We start from the raw sequence: 17,830 nt of genomic DNA, 5'->3' as shown, positions 1-17,830 counted from the left end.
CACAGTAGACAGTGCATGTCAGAGCAAAAACCAAGCCATGAGGTCAAAAGGAATTGTCCGTAGAGCTCCAAGACAGATCTGGGGAAGACTAACAAAAAATGCAGCATTGAAGGTCCCCAAGTACACAATGGCCTCCATCATTCTTAAATGGAAGAAGTTTGGAACCACCAATACTCTTCCTAGAGCTGGCTGCCCTGGGGAGGTGGGAGAACCTTCCAGAAAGACAACCGTCTTTGCAGCACTTCGCCAATCAGGCCTTTATGGTAGAGTGGCCAGACAGAAGCCACTCCTCAGTAAAAGGTACATGACAACCCACTTGGAGTTTGCCAAAAGGCACCTTATGACCATGAAGAACAAGATTCTCTGGTCTGATGAAACCAAGATTGAACTCTTTTGCCTGAATGCCAAGCTTCACGTCTGGAGGAAACCTGGCACCATCGCTACGGTGAAGCATGGTGGTGGCAGCATCATGCTGTGGGTATGTTTTTCAGCGGCAGGGACTGGGAGACTAGTCAGGATTGAGGGAAGGATGAACAGAGCAAAGTACAGAGAGATGCTTGATGAAAACCTTCTCCAGAGCGCTCAGGACCTCCGACTGGGATGAAGTTTCACCTTCCAACATGACAACAACCCTAAGTACACAGACAAGGCAGCAGTGGCTTTGGGACAAGTCTCTGAATGTACTTGAGTGGGCCAGCCAGAGCCTGGACTTGAACCTGATCTAACATTTCTGGAGATGGCTGAAAATAGCTGCGCAGCAAAGCTCCCAATTCATCCTGACAGAGCTTGAGAGGATCTGCAGAGAAAAACGGGAGAGACCTCCTAAATACAGGTGTGCCAAACTTGTAGCGTCCTACCCAAGAAGACTCAAGGCTGTAATCGCTGCCAAAGGTGCTTCAACAAAGTACTGAGTAAAAGGTCTATATACTTTTCTAAACTTTTTACTTTTCTAAAGTCACTGAGATCTCTTCTTCCAACCATGAGTAGCCAAAATAATGGGCAACATTTTTATACATGACCCTAAGCATGAAGTTAGTTGCTTAATTTACTCAGAAACCACATATATGTGTGAAAGTAATGCTTTTAATATACTTTGTGTCCCTCATTTAGTCAAGAGTTTCCTTTATTTTGGCAGTTACCTGTAAGGTTATGGAACATTTGTGCCACTTTCACGTGGTAGTCCGAAATTAATTTCTGACTTGCTAATTGGTTGTAGTATAGACTTGCTGCCAGGGGTGTCATGCACCCCAAAAATCTGAGGCACAAAGTAAGTGAAGAAGTCTTGGGGGTGGTCCAGAGGGGGGGGGCATTTTTCAAACACCTGAAACAGCATTTTCCTGCAATTTAGAGCCATAATCATTATACTTAAATCTGTCATGTATATTTTTCTGCATATCTATGCATACTTCTTGAGCTGTCTGTATCATCCTGACTTATGACAAAAAAGAAAATTTAAGAAACCTGCTAATTTGCATCTCTGCTAAAATCTGTGTAAAAGATTGAAAGGAATGTGTCTTATTCAGTACATTGTTATTGCTTGCTTTTCTAAAGTCTAGAAACCTTGCCAGCAGACATGCCAGCAGACATGCCAGCTAAGATATTTAGACAATCTCTAACTTGATAGCCTGAAATGGCTTCTTGGTAGCTAGTTACAGGGTTGAGAGATTGGGAACCTATCTGTGCTAGTTAAAGCCAACTTCATAAAATTGCTAGGTGGCTACTACAGAGAAACAACAGGACAAATCTGATGGGTATGATTCTTCTGCGTACCGCTTTCAACCAGTTAGCAAGTAGTACGTTTCCTAGTTACAACCAGCACGTGAACGCGGCATATGTACATATAAATTGGCCATAAATACAGCTAGGGCATTATAACTTATACAAAGTTTGCGCTGTTAATTTATAACACTGGACACTGTCACGTTCGTCGGATGAATTAGACCAAGGTGCAGCGTGGCAGGCGAACATCTTACTTTATTAAAAATGAACACCGAAAAAACAAAATACAAAACAAATGTACAATTCTGCAGGCTACACAGCATCTATACAAAATCAAGATCCCACAAACTAAAGGGGGAAAAAAGGCTGCCTAAGTATGATCCCCAATCAGAGACAACGATAGACTCTGATTTGGAACCATACCAGACCAAACAAAGAAATAGGAAAACTAGATTGCCCACCCAAATCACACCCCGACCTAACCAAATAGAAATATAAAAAGGCTCACTAAGGTCAGGGTGTGACAGGCACATGATAAGATTGTGCTTCCTTCTAGTGTGGTGCAAAATACATAGCACAAACTATCCAACATGGTCTGCAAAATTAGTCTCTCGATCTAACAGATTAAATGTACAGATGCAGGATCTTAATTTGAGCCAGTTTTCTACATACATCAGGAAATGTGAATTATGTGGATTATAATTTATGGACATTTTTGTAGAGGTTCATACATTTTTCGTTAGGACAAATCAAGTCTGAAATATCAAAGTGGAAATGACTAACTTTAGAAGCATTTTAAACTCAAATCGGGTGAATTCGGAATAAGTGGGACATCATATAAACTGGAACAGCTTAATCCTGACGTTTATTTATTGGTCTGACAAGATAAAATCAAAACTATTGTTACTATGCCTTTGCAGAGAAATAGTGTTGCAAAGGGTTGGAAACTTTCCGGTAAATTTCTGGAAATTTTCCTTGGGAAGTTAAGCCCTGGAATTTGGGGAATCTTTGCTTAAATTCATCAAATAAGTTAGCTTATAACAGTGAACCTTTTTTGTGAGATTCACATGGCAATTCTAGGTCTTTGGTTAAACTATCCCCAATTCAATGGAATTGCAACTCTCTGCATGCACAGTGCATTCTTCCATCACATGTGCAGTGGACTCTTCCATCACATGTACAGTTGATTCTCAAGATCTGGCACATCAATGAGATGCTATTGAGCCCACACTACTACACTGTCTGAGCCATGGACTACATGCTTTTTGGTCAATTTTGATTACAGTACTGGATGGGGTGAATATATTTTATACGACATACATTATTTTTTGTTAACTAGTAAATAGTAGCCTACAGCAAAAGTGTGTTTAAATCATGTCTAACTTGTTAACAATTTCTGCTAGTTAGTTTTTGCTACCATGTGGGTTTTAGCTTGCTTGAGCCTGCTAACTGAAGAGTGTTAATTCACCTGTTTCCATACATGTTTCATTTTAAAACATTTTATCTTACAAAGCAGTTGTTTAATCTAACTCCTTAACTATTTATCTGTACATGGAATTTTATTTTTTTAAACTAATTTCTTCCTAATCTTTACAGGAAAATGCCACGGGCACTATCTGATGTGTGGAAATATTTCACTGCAGCTAATGTAGAAGGAAAAGCTGTGTACATTTGCAAATGCTGTGTCTAATCATATGTGAAGAATGCAACAAAGATGCAGAATCATCTGGCCAAGTGCATAAAGTTCCCTCAGCGCTCACAACAAGCAACCTCTGACAAAAGTATTTTTACCTCTATTCGAGTTGAAAATGATGAATCAGACACCTTATCGATAGCAACAGCTCATGGTCCTCCTGGAAACAGAAATGCTGATGAATGTCTTGCTCGAGCTGTGTATGCAACTGGTTCACCTCTGATGCTCACAGGCAATGTGTATTGGAAGAGATTTCTGAATGTTCTTCACCCAGTATACACCCCTCCAACCAGACATGCTTTATCTACCAATTTGCTGGATGCAGAGTTCAACAGAGTTCAAGTGAAGGCCAAGCAAATCATAGGGAAAGCAGACTGTATTGCAATCATCAATGATGGGTGGTTGAATGTTCGTGGGCAAGGAATAATTAACTACATCATCTCCACTCCTCAACCAGTGTTCTACAAGAGCACAGACACACCAGTCTCTACATTGCAGATGAGCTGAAGACAGTCATCAATGACCTTGGACCACAGAAGGTATTTGCACTGGTGACAGACAATGCAATCACATCACACCCATTGGCTGTGCTGCTCATGCGTTGAATCTGCTCCTCAAGGATACACTCTTACAAGTGAGCCAAGGAAATGTTTAGGTATGTGAAGGGTCATCAAGTTATAGCAGCAATCTACCTCACCAAGCAAAGTGAGAAGAATAAGAGAACCACATTGAAGCTGCCCAGCAACACCCGTTGGGGTGGTGTTGTCATCATGTTTGACAGTCTCTTTGTGGGGAAGTCTCTCCATGAAATGGCCGTATCATAGTCTGCTGAAATGGATAGCCCCATCAAGAGGATGCTCCTGGATGATGTATTTTGGGAGAGAATGGTAAGCAGCCTGAAACTCCTGAAACCTATAGCAGTAGCCATTGTACGGATTGAGGGAGACAGTGCCATCCGGTCTGATGTTCAGACTCTGCTTGCAGATGTAAGAGAAGAAATCCGTACTGCCCTGCTCACTTCACTGTTGATCCAAGCAGAGGAAACTGCAGTTCTGAAATGCATCAAAAAGCGTGAAGACTTCTGCCTGAAGCCCATACATGCCACAGCGTACATGTTGGACCCCAAGTATGCTGGCAAGAGCATCCTGTCTGGTGCAGAGATCAACAAGTTCTATGGTGTCATCACTACTGTGGCTCGCCACCTTGGCCTGGTTGAGGGCACGTTTCTTGGCAGTCTGGCGACGTACACTTGCAAGCAAGGGCTTTGGGATGGAGATGCAATATGGCAGACGTGCCAAAAATATCTCATCAGCCACCTGGTGGAAGGGACTTTGTGGATCTGAGGCTCTTTCCCCTGTTGCCTCCATCATCCTCCAAATCCCACCAACATCAGCCGCGTCGGAGCGCAACTGGTCCTTGTTTGGGAACACACACACCAAAGAACGCAACAGGCTGACCAATACAAAGGTTTAAAAATTGATGGCCATCCCGGCAAATGTGTGGCTTTTTGAGCCTGACAACGAGCCATTCTCAACAAGGTTGGAAAGTGACAGTGAAGATGATGCCTCAGAGTCTGATGTTCAAGAGCTAGACATTGAGGAGGTCCAGGGAGAAGACATGGAAGCCTGAGAGGAAGACAACCAAAGCTTTAGTTTCAAAACTATAATTTTAGATGTATGTTGAAAACGTTTTTGGGAGATGCGATGGATCATTCAATATTCCCTTTCTTTTGTTGTTCAGTGAAATCATCCCATGTGAAGAGTTAACTCATTTAATTAAAGTTTGATTCATAACTAAATTGTTTGTTTTATTTGTATTGGAAGGATTTAATCATTTACAATTGTCTACTTATGATAAGGTAAAAGGTTTGTCTCCATATGGTATGGTAAATATATCCGCTGCAAAAAAAACATCTACATTTAAATGGTATTAATATTAATTCCCATGGAAAGTTTTCACCTCTGAATATTCCCCAAAATGTGCAAGCCTACAGAGAAATCACATGATCAGAATCACATCACTTAATTGTGGGGTGAGCTTCAAACAGGAAGCTCACCCCACGACGCACACAGTAAGATCAGTGACAATTATTTTTCTCCGCTCATTTTTTATTTATTTAATTAAAATTGCAATTTTGACTCATCAGCACCCTTACTTCCCATGGCTATGGACTAATATTTTGGATAGATGTTGAAAGAGGTTACAGAAAGATTCACAACAACAAAAGAGTGATCAAATTACGTCTACATCGGTATAGGCTATGTAAATCTGTATTTCTTTAACGGTAAATATTGCCTGAAGCTGCACTGTCAAAATTGGATACGGACAGAAATTTCCTAAAATATGTATCTGGCTGTGCTGTAATGGGACTATTATCCCATGCCTTACATTGTCCTCACAGTCCTCACACCCCAGGTCCAGCAGCTATCAGGTTTCTCTGAGTGAGAGACTTCCCAGTAACAAGAATACACTGACATGGCAGGACCTCTCTCAAGAGCAGGGCAAGTTCACATAAAAAGAAGCAACTGCTCAGGTGGCCATTGTTGTCATCAGAGAAAGGCTATACATAGCCAGCTTTATTGTGTGGTATGGCTGACAATATGTTAAATGGTAGTAAGTGAATTAATGATGCATCTACAATCCGACTCAATCTCTGTGTGTGTGTGTGTGTATATGTGACAATGTGTGTGTGTGGCATGTACACACAAAGCTGGTTTAGCTGTGGATCTGTTAGCTTCACGTCTCTCTCACTGCAGCTGCAGGCCTTAAGGACAGAGAGCCTTCCCAACCATGACACATTACAATAATGCTTACGCTGCATCAAACAGACCTGCCCAATTTCCTGATGCTGCCCATAAATTTGACTTGGGGTGTGAGGCAAAGCTCAAAGTCACAGTACAGAGTAGAGGAGGCTACATCTCCATAAGTAAAGAGGGAAAAGAGCTGTATCACTGGACATCAAAAAAGGAAGACAACATATAATGTCTGGCCTCTTTCCAATGTATTTATGACAACCTTTATTTTTACTATAGCCATTTGAATTCACGTATTCCTCATGATTCAGATTGAGTGGATTACATCTCAATATATATGGGGTGGCAGGTAGCCTAGTGGTTAGAGCGTTGGACTAGTAACCATAAAGGTTGCTAGATCGAATTCCTGAGCTGACAAGATAAAAATCTGTTGTTCTGCCCTGAACAAGGCAGTTAACCCACTGTTCCTAGGCTGTCATTGTAAATAAGAATGAGTTTTTCACTGACTTGCCTAGTTAAATAAAAAATAGTACTGCCATCAGGCTTTTTTTATTACCAATGCAGTGTTTTATCTAAAAATGTTCTTACTGAACACAGTCTCCTGGTCCAATACATTTTTAAAAGGACTAAAAGAAGAGAAATAACTCTCCATATCCTCGTGGGCTTCCTGTTAGGTAAAGGTTATCAATCTCCTTCCTTCCTGGACTAAAACAACCCAGAGTACACTCCCAGGGAGCAGAAAGCATCAAACATCCCACTGCAATATAAATATTTGATCATTGAATCCCTATGGAGGAGGCTTTGCTGGCCTGTCCCCCATTGGTTTGATGTACTGTTCCTCTGGAATGATGGTGTGAAATCAAACATGCTTCTTCTCCATTGACTACAGATATTATACATCAAATGAGCTCTTTTTGAAAACCTGCCTTGATGATCACTGCTTTGCGTGATATATTGTTGTCTCTACCTTCTTTCCTTTGTGCTGTTGTCTGTGCCCGATAATGTTTGTGCCAAGTTTTGTGCTGCTACCATGTTGTTGTCATGTTGTGTTGCTACCATGCTGTGTTGTGTGTTGCTGCCATGCTATGTTGTTGTCTTAGATCTCTCTTTATGTAGTGTTGTGGTGTCTCTCTTGTCGTGATGTGTGTTTTGTCCTATATTTTTATCTTTAATCCCAGCCCCCGTTCCCACAGGAGGCCTTTTGCCAGGCCGTTATTGTAAATAAGAATTTGTTCTTAACTGACTTGCCTAGTTAAATACATTTTAAATCAAATTTAAAATTAAAACAAACTGAGCCAAAAGTTGAAGAAAATTATGGAGGCTGGCATATTGAGGTCATGTTTCCGTAGTGGTGGTGATCTGTCTTCATTGTTGACTCTGCAAACAATAGGTGAAGTTAGGTGAGCCAAATATCATGCTAATGTTAATTTTATTGCATCAGTATAACACACAAAAATAAGCATTTGAAAATAACTTTTGTAAATGTCAATGGAACATAAAGAATAACTTATTGTTGCTGATGAGTGACAGGAACTCTGAGTGGTGACGTTATACCGTGTTCACATGCTAGTCTGAACTAGGAAACTCTGAAATGTCCATTGAATGTGGCACGTGTATAACTACAACCAGTTAGCAAGTTGGATATTTCTGCGTTTCCTACTTCCCTCTAGCACATAAACGCTGCATTAGGCATTCAAAGCAAGGCTGCTGAGGGAGAGGGCCAGCGATAAGAGGTTGACAGCTCTCCGATCCCATGGGACCACAGTTATAGAGTCCTTGGACAACTCTCCTGACAATCTGCCTTTCTCATTCCACTGAATCCCTCTGCAGCAACTCAGTCCTGGAGACACACCACAAACTCTGGATAACTGTATCTGCAAGTAGCAGTCTGAGGAGGAAAAAATCATGATCATTTTAACTGGGATCAGTCGCTGTACTGCACTAAGTCGTCTATACTGGGGTGGTGTGCATTCACCGAAAGCATTTCAGACAGAGAAAAACTCCAAACCATGAACCCTGGGGCAGAGGGAGACTTAACACTGCAGTCCCCAGTCAACCTTTCTCCATTATTCTCTCTCTCCCTCTAACACACACGGTAGTGATGCACAGTCCTGCACAGCTCTGCAGTATAGGCGCTGCTGCTGATTCCTGCCTCTCCCCTGCCAGAGGCTCACAATGCAGCAAGGTGACTCAATGTTATCGTCCTCTCCTATGAGGCAGCAACTCTGGCTGAATCAGTGCTAGCTGAAGGGGCTCTGCAGTAAATGCAATAAAGATCTTACAGGCAATCTGATATATCACACCAAGATGGCATTTCACTCCTCAGGCACTAAAACCATGCCCCTGTCTAACACAGATACTGATACACCAAGATACACTGATACAAAATCAATATGTGTGACACCTTCATTACCTGTTATTCTTTTAGCAGAATAAAGCTAGCCTCAGTAATGCATGATAAATCTCAAGAAAAAAAAGATCACAGAACAGCTCACCCCTTAGTAATGCTTCTATTTATAGGCTCCTGCTTTCAAGGAACTTTAGGGACCATATTGGTAATATGATCTTGTTTTCTTTGATGACTGAGAGCCAAAATGTACAGATATCTAAACCAGAGGGTATCAAATATTTACAATGATTAATGACAAATTAAAGATGAATTATTATAGCCATTTGAATACACGTATTCCTCATGATTCAGAATGAGTGGATTACATCTCAATATGCACTGCTCAAAAAATAAAAGGGAACACTAAAATAACACATCCTAGATCTGAATGAATTAAATATTCTTATTAAATACTTTTTTCTTTCCATAGTTGAATGTGCTGACAACAAAATCACACAAAAATGATCAATGGAAATCAAATTGATCAACCCATGGAGGTCTGGATTTGGAGTCACACTCAAAATTAAAGTGGAAAACCACACTACAGGCTGATCCAACTTTGATGTAATGTCCTTAAAACAAGTCAAAATGAGGCTCAGCAGTGTGTGTGGCCTCCACGTGCCTGTATGACCTCCCTACAACACCTGGGCATGCTCCTGATGAGGTGGCGGATGGTCTCCAGAGGGATCTCCTCCTAGACCTGGACTAAAGCATCCGCCAACTCCTGGACAGTCTGTGGTGCAACGTGGCGTTGGTGGATGGAGCGAGACATGATGTCCCAGATGTGCTCAATTGGATTCAGGTCTGGGGAATGGACGGGCCAGTCCATAGAATCAATGCCTTCCTCTTACAGGAACTGCTGACACACTCCAGCCACATGAGGTCTAGCATTGTCTTGCATTAGGAGGAACCCAGGGCCAACCGCACCAGCATATGGTCTCACAAGGGGTCTGAGGATCTCATCTCGGTACCTAATGGCAGTCAGGCTACCTCTGGCGAGCACATGGAGGGCTGTGCGGCCCCCCCAAAAAATGCCACCCCACACCATGACTGACCCACTGCCAAACCGTTCATGCTGGAGGATGTTGTAGGCAGCAGAACGTTCTCCGCTGCATCTCCAGACTGTCACATGCTCAGTGTGAACCTGCTTTCATCTGTGAAGAGCACAGGGCGCCAGTTGCGAATTTGCCAATCTTGGTGTTCTCTGGCAAATGCCAAACATCCTGCACGGTGTTGGGCTGTAAGCACAACCCTCACCTGTGGATGTCGGGCCCTCATACCACCCTCATGGTGTCACATTTGTGGCCTGCTGAAGGTCATTTTGCAGGGCGCATCCTACTCCTCCTTGCACAAAGGCGGGGGTAGCGGTCCTGCTGTTGTCCTCCTCCACGTCTCCTGATGTACTGGCCTGTCTCCTGGTAGCGCCTCCATGCTCTGGACACTACGCTGACAGACACAGCAAACCTTCTTGCCACAGCTCGCATTGATGTGCCATCCTGGATGAGCTGCACTACCTGAGCCACTTGTGTGGGTTGTAGACTCCGTCTCATGCTACCACTAGAGTGAAAGCACCGCCAGCATTCAAAAGTGACCAAAACGTCAGCCAGGAAGCATAGGAACTGAGAAGTGGTCTGTGGTTATCACCTGCAGAACCACTCCTTTATTGGGGGTGTCTTGCTAATTGCCTATAATTTCCACCTGTTGTCTATTCCATTTGCACAACAGCATGTGAAATTTATTGTCAATCAGTGTTGCTTCCTAAGAGGACAGTTTGATTTCACAGAAGTGTGATTGACTTGGAGTTACATTGTGTTGTTTAAGTGTTCCCTTTATTTTTTTGAGCAGTGTATATGGGGTGGCAGGTAGCCTAGTGGATAGAGCGTTGGACTAGTAACCGAAAGGTTGCTAGATTGAATTCCTGAGCTGACAAGGTAAAAATCTGTCGTTCTGCCTTGGACAAGGCAGTTAACCCACTATTCCTAGGCTGTCATTGTAAATAAGAATTTGTTTTTCACTGACTTGCCTAGTTAAATAAAAAAATAGTACTGCCATCAGGCTTTTGAAGTCACATAAGCAGACTAGTCTAATCATATGAATAATACTTCAGGGGGAGATGACTCATGACATTGAATAAAAGTTGGTGTTGAAGTGAATCATCTTCTGGCAGGTGTATGGTTCCATCTGGATGAAGAGAAAGTACAGCTTCCAGGTCCTGCACTCAGTCTCCCCAGATGGGCCAAATGAGCAGGACTGCTGGGTGAGAGGTTAGGCTCCATTAATCAGATTCCTGCTTCCTAGCAGTCTTAAGGATTGTGGGCTTATGAGACAGCTGGTGATGAAGAGTAGTCTTTGTGGCCCGTGGTGCATCAGCAACTTTTAATATCAGCACCATCATCCCATGATAAATGTACCAGTTGCATGTGCAAAGACATGCCTGCTGAACTCACAAACATGTACCATCAAAAGGAGTAAGTTCAGGCATTTAGCCTTTAAAGGCATACCTTTGGTTCAGTGTAATTAGTTAAATGCTGCCCTCTTGTGGTAAAATTGTACATCATGACTGAACACTTCAATACAGTAGCACTTCATCATTAAACCATCAATACATTAATTTAGCCTCTAAATGCCAAACAAAGGTTTCTCATCGATTGCATGTGGAGGCCCAGTATTAGATCACATCCCCACCAATCCCCCCTTACTGCGAGTCAGAGCTGGGAGGAAGCCTGGAGAGCACAGCACTCTTTACACCACTGCACCAAGTTGCCTAGGAACCAGAGCCACCACATTTAATAAGGTAACAATGATTCTACGCTTAACTGTTGTTTTAATTCAAATTACTTTGAAATACCAAGGAAAGGTTTATTCAATTAGTTAGCCATTTATGCAATAAGGCATTTTACTTTCTCCTGGGATTTTTCTAACCACACAAAAATAGAATTGCAACAATTTAAAAGATATTGCAGAGGATGCTCTTATGTAATAAGTCAATTGAAATAAATTCATTAGGCCCGAATCTATGAATTTCACACGCCCAGGTTGAGGCATGGCCATGGGCCCACCCACTTGGGCACCAAATCTAGCCAATCAGAATGAGTTTCTACCCACAAGGGTTTTAGTAGACAGAAATACTCATCAGCACCCGCCCCAGACAATACCACATGTTATGCAGCCAGATGTCAAATTCCTGGGCTTGTGTGCTTACATGTGGCCTGAGGTTGAGGCCAGTTGGTTGTACTGCCAAACCATGGTAGAGAAATTAACATTAAATTCTCACAACAGCTCTATTTAACATTCCTGCAGTAAGCATGCCAGGTGTACACTCCCTCAAGTTGAGACATCTGTAGCATTGTACTGACAAAACTGCACATTTATTGGGTAATTCTGTCCCCAGCACAAGGTGCACCTGCGTAATCATGTTTAATCAGCTTCTTGATAGGTCACACCTTTCAGGTGGATGGATTGTCTTGCAAATGAGAAATGATAACAGGGATGTAAAAAAAAAAGTGCGTGCACAAAATTGAGAAATAAGCATTTTGTGCCTATTGAACATTTCTGAGATCCTCAATTTCAGCTCATGAATCAAGAAACCAACACTTGAGGTTTATATTTTTCACTATAAGTACTATCGCCACCCTTTATAGAACTCCACCTCAAACAAAAACACAGCAGACAAGATCCTTCCAAATGGATCTTTATTTGTGAAAATGACTTATGCCACCAGAGCAGAAGCAGTAGAGGATTCGCTGTGGATCAAGAGGGAAAAGGAATTAGTAATGTAAAGTTCTGTAATCAACTAAAAAGTTGAGCACCAATTCTAACAATAGAAGCAGTCGTATGGTTGACGATCAACCAGTGAACATTTGTTAGTATATATTCTCAGCCTGCTCGAGACAGCTAATTATCCAGTTTAGGTAATGCCTATGGCAATTGGTAAGAATTAACTAGAACCACTGAGTGGCAGGGAGATGTATGAAGGGGACTGGCAGGTTGGCACAGAACAGCCACTCTGCTAATTTACCTCCAAGGTTTATCTAGCACACAAGAAATATCTCAGCTCTTAGAAGGGAAGAACAAGACAATGAAGTGTGCCATTTAGTGAACAAACTGAAAATATCAATATAGTAGGTACTATGCCTTCATGCTGGCTTGCTCTCCCAAAAGTCAATAAAGCAGTGAAGAGGTACTACGTACTACTTCCAGTTGGGAGCAAGAACTCTCTTGGTCTTGTAGTAACGGGCCAATCTGTGGATTCTGCTTTCAGTGAGAATCAGACGGAACTTGGCATCCTTGTCCTGAAAGAAAAAAGTAGTTAAACAGCCCTTCGACATAGTCAAAAATCTCAAATCGGTCAATGGCAAATGCAGGTATTACAATTCAGTTAACTTGTGCACTACATGGTTTGCCTCCCCAGTCATGGCCCAGGGGCTCTGGGAAGACGTAGGAATATGCAGGACGCCGTCCCCACCAGCCCAAAGGCTGGGAACAGGCTTGCTGTACAATGTTGTGGAACGGGACTGTACATCATGGCACTGTACAGTGCTACGCTCCCATAAGCCACTTGGACAGAGCCATGCAAGAGCAACCTCACCGGCTATCCACATTGAACATCAAGCAATACATTTTTACAGCAAGGCACAATTTAGTTGGATTTTCAAACATTAAGTTTTGCTTGAGATGCTGGTGGTTTAACTTCTTATGGTATAGGGGGCAGCATTTTTACTTTTGGATAAATAGCGTGCCCAATTTCAACTTCCTGCTACACATGCCAGGAATATAAGATATTATTAGTAGATTTGGATAGAAAACACAAGTTTATGTTTGAATCATGTCTGTGAGTATAACAGAACTTATGCAGGAGGCAAAACCCCGAGGACTAACCGTTCAGATTATTTTTTTGTCTGTCTGTTCACCGAGTTCTCATTGGCAAATTATATTTCTTAGGAACCTGTTTTCAGTTCCTACTGCTTCCACTGCATGTCACCAGTCTTTGGAATTTGGTTGAGGTTATTAATTTGTGCAATGAAGAAGTAGGCCATCTAGGAACTGGGTAACACTGTTGAGAGTGTGCAAGACGTGAAAAGTAGTATGGTTTGTTGTCTTCCTGTATTGAACACAGATAGACCCATCTACAATTTGATCGATTATTAACCTTTAAAAATACCTAAAGTTGTATTACAAAAGTAGTTTGAAATATTTTGGCAGAGTTTAGGCAACTTTTGAAATATTTTGTAGTGACGTTGCGTTTTTTGTAAGCTGTTTTTTTCTGGATCAAACGTGTCAAATAAATGGACATTTGGATATATATGGACGGAATTAATCAAACAAAAGGACCAATTGTGATGTTTATGGGACATATTGGAGTGGCAACAAAAGAAGCTCAAAGGTAATGCATGTTTTATTTTTAATTTCTGCATTTTGTGTAGCGCCTGCAGGGTTGAAATATGCTACCCTCTTTGTTTACTATTGGGCTATCATCAGATAATAGCTTCGTATGCTTTCGTCAAAAAGCCTTTTTAAAATCTGACATGTTGGCTGGATTCACAACGAGTGTAGCTTTAATTGAGTATCTTACATGTGTGATTTAATGAAAGTTTTTTGCCCAAGTGGGACGCAACTGTCCCCTGTATCATAAGAAGTTAAGCCTCTTCCCTCCCTGGAAGTTAACTGGAGACAAACATCTAGAGGCCGTTACCTTTCTGTTCCTCTCCAGATGCTTCCTTATAGCAACAGCCTTCTTGATGAGGTGGTACAGATCCTCAGGCAGGTCAGGGGCCAGGCCCTTGGACTTGAGGATCCTCAGGATCTTGTTTCCAGTGACGAAGCGCACCTGGGCAACACCATGAGAGTCCCTAAGGATCACACCTGGAGAGAGAACAGTAGTATCAGCCTTTTCTAACTTACGTCTCCTGGTAGCTTCCCCTCTGTGGTTTGTACTTTGTGTAGGGGTCAGCCAAACTCTAAATGATTTGGTTGTAGAAAAATACAGAATACTTTCTATTTTTGTTCTAAACGGATGGAGAGGAAAAGAATGTGAGTAACAATATGCATAGGACTAAGACTGGGTAAATAATCTGGAATGATAATGTTGAACCTTGAATTCACTTTCAATGGCACAGCAGCTTCAGGGAAAGGCGACAAGGTACATGTTGATTTTAGCACACCTGACAAAATCATACCATTCATTTGATATGGCCTTTGGTTTAGGGTGCATAAGTCATTGTCTTCTCAGTTCATAATGTGGAAATCTTATGGAAAGCGCTGGACAGCATACAAATTAACAAGGTACTTACCAATCTGAGAGGGAGAAAGACCCTTCTTGGCGAGCTTGAAGATCTGCTCTTTAACGTCATCAGATGTAACCTTCAGCCACTGTAGAACAACATTTCAGAGGTTGAGACTGATGATGTCCCCTTTGTCCACTGAGCCTTCTATTCACAGGAGTGATCATTTGTAGTTTAAGTTTGGTATTTAGCGAAGACTCTGCAATATGACATGTGCATTCCAGTGAAAGTTGTATCAATGATGATACAATGGCAAACCATGTAGTCACATTACTAGGTTGACCAGATTCATTAACATATCTTACAAAACAGATAGCAAGATGCCAGTTGACCATCTAAAAGTTTAATGACCAACTACATACTTACGGTGGGCACACTGCGCCTGTAGGGAAGTGCAGACTGGGACAGGCCCTTGCTGAAACAGAAGGAAAGTAGCTCTAAGTCAGTAGCTATTTAAATCATGACAAATAGCCACGTCTGGACTTGAGATCGTGCTTTTCAACTAGCTAGCTAGTTATTTAGCTAGTGTAGTGCTTTTCAACTAGCTAGCTAGTTATTTAGCTAGTGTAGTGCTTTTCAACTAGCTAGCTAGTTATTTAGCTAGTGTAGTGCTTTTCAACTAGCTAGTTAGTTATTTAGCTAGTGTAGTGCTTTTCAACTATCTAGCTAGTTATTTAGCTAGTGTAGTGCTTTTCAACTAGCTAGTTATTTAGCTAGTGTAGTGCTTTTCAACTGGCTAGCTAGTGTAGTGCTTTTCAACTAGCTAGTTATTTAGCTAGTGTTGTGCTTTTCAACTAGCTAGTTATTTAGCTAGTGTAGTACTTTTCAACTAGCTAGTTATTTAGCTAGTGTAGTACTTTTCAACTAGCTAGTTATTTAGCTAGTGTAGTACTTTTCAACTAGCTAGTTATTTAGCTAGTGTAGTACTTTTCAACTAGCTAGTTATTTAGCTAGTGTAGTACTTTTCAACTAGCTAGCTATTTAGCTAGTGTAGTACTTTTCAACTAGCTAGCTATTTAGCTAGTGTAGTACTTTTCAACTAGCTAGTTATTTAGCTAGTGTAGTACTTTTCAACTAGCTAGTTATTTAGCTAGTGTAGTACTTTTCAACTAGCTAGTTATTTAGCTAGTGTAGTACTTTTCAACCAGCTAGTTATTTAGCTAGTGTAGTACTTTTCAACTAGCTAGTGTAGTACTTTTCAACTAGCTAGCTAGTTATTTAGCTAGTGTATTACTGTGCAACTAGCTACACTATGTACACACACAAGTATGTGGATTAGTGAATTTGGCCTTTTTATAAAGCACCCCTCCATTGGACAGAAGCCATAGGAAAGCATTCTCTCGAGTGATGACTCACTCTTCACAACCTGGCAGTCTGATGGACAAGTCTGGGTTTGGCAGACGCCTGGGGACTGCTACCTGTACAAATGCATTGTGCAGGAGGAGGAAGAGGAATAATGGTCTCTGGTTATAGCTAGGCCCTTTATTTCCCTTCACTGGAACTCTTAATGCTACAGCATTGTGGCTGTATCACAACTGGCCGTGATTGGGAGTCCCATAGGGCATCGCACAATTGGCCCAGCGTCTGGGTTTGGCCGTGTAGGCCAAACAACAATTTGTTCTAAACTGACTAGCCTAGTTTAAAAAAGGGGTAAATAAATTACAAAAATGTGAAACAGTTTGGGAAGGCCCTTCACTGTTACAGCATGACAATGCTGCCTTGTACAAAACGAGGTGTGTAGAAGAAATTGACTGGCTTGCCTGCACAGAGACCTGACCGCAACTCCATCGAACACCTTTGGGATGAATTGGAACGCCGACTGCGAGCCAGGACTAATAGTCCAACATCAGTCCCCGACCTCACTAATGCTCTTGTGGCTGAATGAAAGCAAGTCATCGCAGCAATGTTCCGACATTTAGTGGAAAGCCTTCCCAGAAAAGTATGTCGTTATAGCAAAGAGGGGGACCAACTTCACATTAACGACCATGATTTTGTTATGAGATGTTCAACGACCAAGTGTCCACATACTTTGTCATGTGATGTACCTACCTAGCATTAGGTAGAAGCTATGACTAACTAGCCAACACTACGCTAACATTAGCACTGGAATGGGCAAATAATGTTCTGGTTAAAACCAATTCATGGAAGACTAAATACAAACTTGATCGAGGGGATACATTGTTACTGTTGCAATGTGCGCGCATATGCGACTAAAAACCCATATAATTATTTTAATGACTAAGCAGTCGGCTTTCATGGCAGGAGTGTGTGCGCGGCCATCATGTCACGGTGTTGGTTGCGGCATAACGCTAGTTGTTAACTAGCTATAAATCATTATAGTGGACATTTAAACAAATGTATCCACACAAAAAATATGTTGGAGCTGACGAGGTAATGTAAAAAGGTCCAGCTACTGATAACAAAAACCAATATTCTTATTATTTCCGAATGAAACACATGCTTACCCAGGAGCGTGCATGCGACCCATGATGGCGTTCTAAGCGAAAAGAAAGAGGGAGAAAATGTGCGGCTTTTCGGAAGTAAAACTTTGAATCGGAAGTGACGTGTCCTGAAGAAAGATTATTTATTGTATGTGTGATCTTTTTACAGTCTATCTATGGTAGGACTCATTTAAATTATGTTTCATATCGACCACGGCATGGATTACTTTTTTGTTATGAAACGTAAAATAGCATCAGATGGTTTAAATCAGGGCTGTCCAACCCTCTTCCTGGAGATCTACCATCTTGTGGGTTTTCAGTCCTACCCTAAAACACACTTATTATTTTAATTACCCTTCAACAAGACCTTAACTAGCTGAATAAGACACGCTACATTTGGGTTGGACGAAAACCTACAAGACTATAGATCTCCAGGAAGAAGGTTGGGCAGCCCTGGTTTAGATCCTTTCTATCATTGCCAAGCCTATCAGCTGACCTTTTTAACATGTATCTTCTCTCTGGGGAGGTTCCCATTGCGTGGAAGGCAGCCACGG

At 41.7% G+C, this 17,830-nt stretch overlaps 1 protein-coding gene and 3 non-coding genes across 4 annotated transcripts; all 4 read right to left on the bottom strand.

Moving 5' to 3' along the window:
- Positions 1-12,229: 12,229 nt before the first annotated feature.
- On the bottom strand, positions 12,230-17,405 carry LOC112247033 (40S ribosomal protein S13). The gene is made up of 6 exons (XM_024415673.2): positions 17,301-17,405; positions 15,202-15,250; positions 14,845-14,923; positions 14,247-14,416; positions 12,746-12,846; positions 12,230-12,297 (listed from the first exon to the last, which is right to left on the bottom strand). The coding sequence occupies exons 1-6, from the start codon at positions 17,321-17,323 to the stop codon at positions 12,264-12,266; spliced, it is 456 nt and encodes a 151-aa protein (XP_024271441.1). The 5' UTR covers positions 17,324-17,405; the 3' UTR covers positions 12,230-12,263.
- Positions 12,518-12,645, bottom strand: LOC112247050. The gene has a single exon (XR_002953005.1). It is a non-coding gene; the product is annotated as a small nucleolar RNA SNORA19 (small nucleolar RNA).
- LOC112247048 lies at positions 12,936-13,158 on the bottom strand. Its single transcript, XR_002953003.1, has one exon. It is a non-coding gene; the product is annotated as a small nucleolar RNA SNORA73 family (small nucleolar RNA).
- On the bottom strand, positions 14,635-14,766 carry LOC112247049. The gene has a single exon (XR_002953004.1). It is a non-coding gene; the product is annotated as a small nucleolar RNA SNORA68 (small nucleolar RNA).
- Positions 17,406-17,830: the final 425 nt, after the last annotated feature.

Source organism: Oncorhynchus tshawytscha, linkage group LG12 (genome assembly GCF_018296145.1).
Source record: "Oncorhynchus tshawytscha isolate Ot180627B linkage group LG12, Otsh_v2.0, whole genome shotgun sequence".
Lineage (NCBI taxonomy): Eukaryota > Metazoa > Chordata > Actinopteri > Salmoniformes > Salmonidae > Oncorhynchus > Oncorhynchus tshawytscha.
The sequence above is the reverse complement of the archived record's forward strand: the minus strand, read 5'-3'. Positions and strand labels throughout refer to the sequence as shown.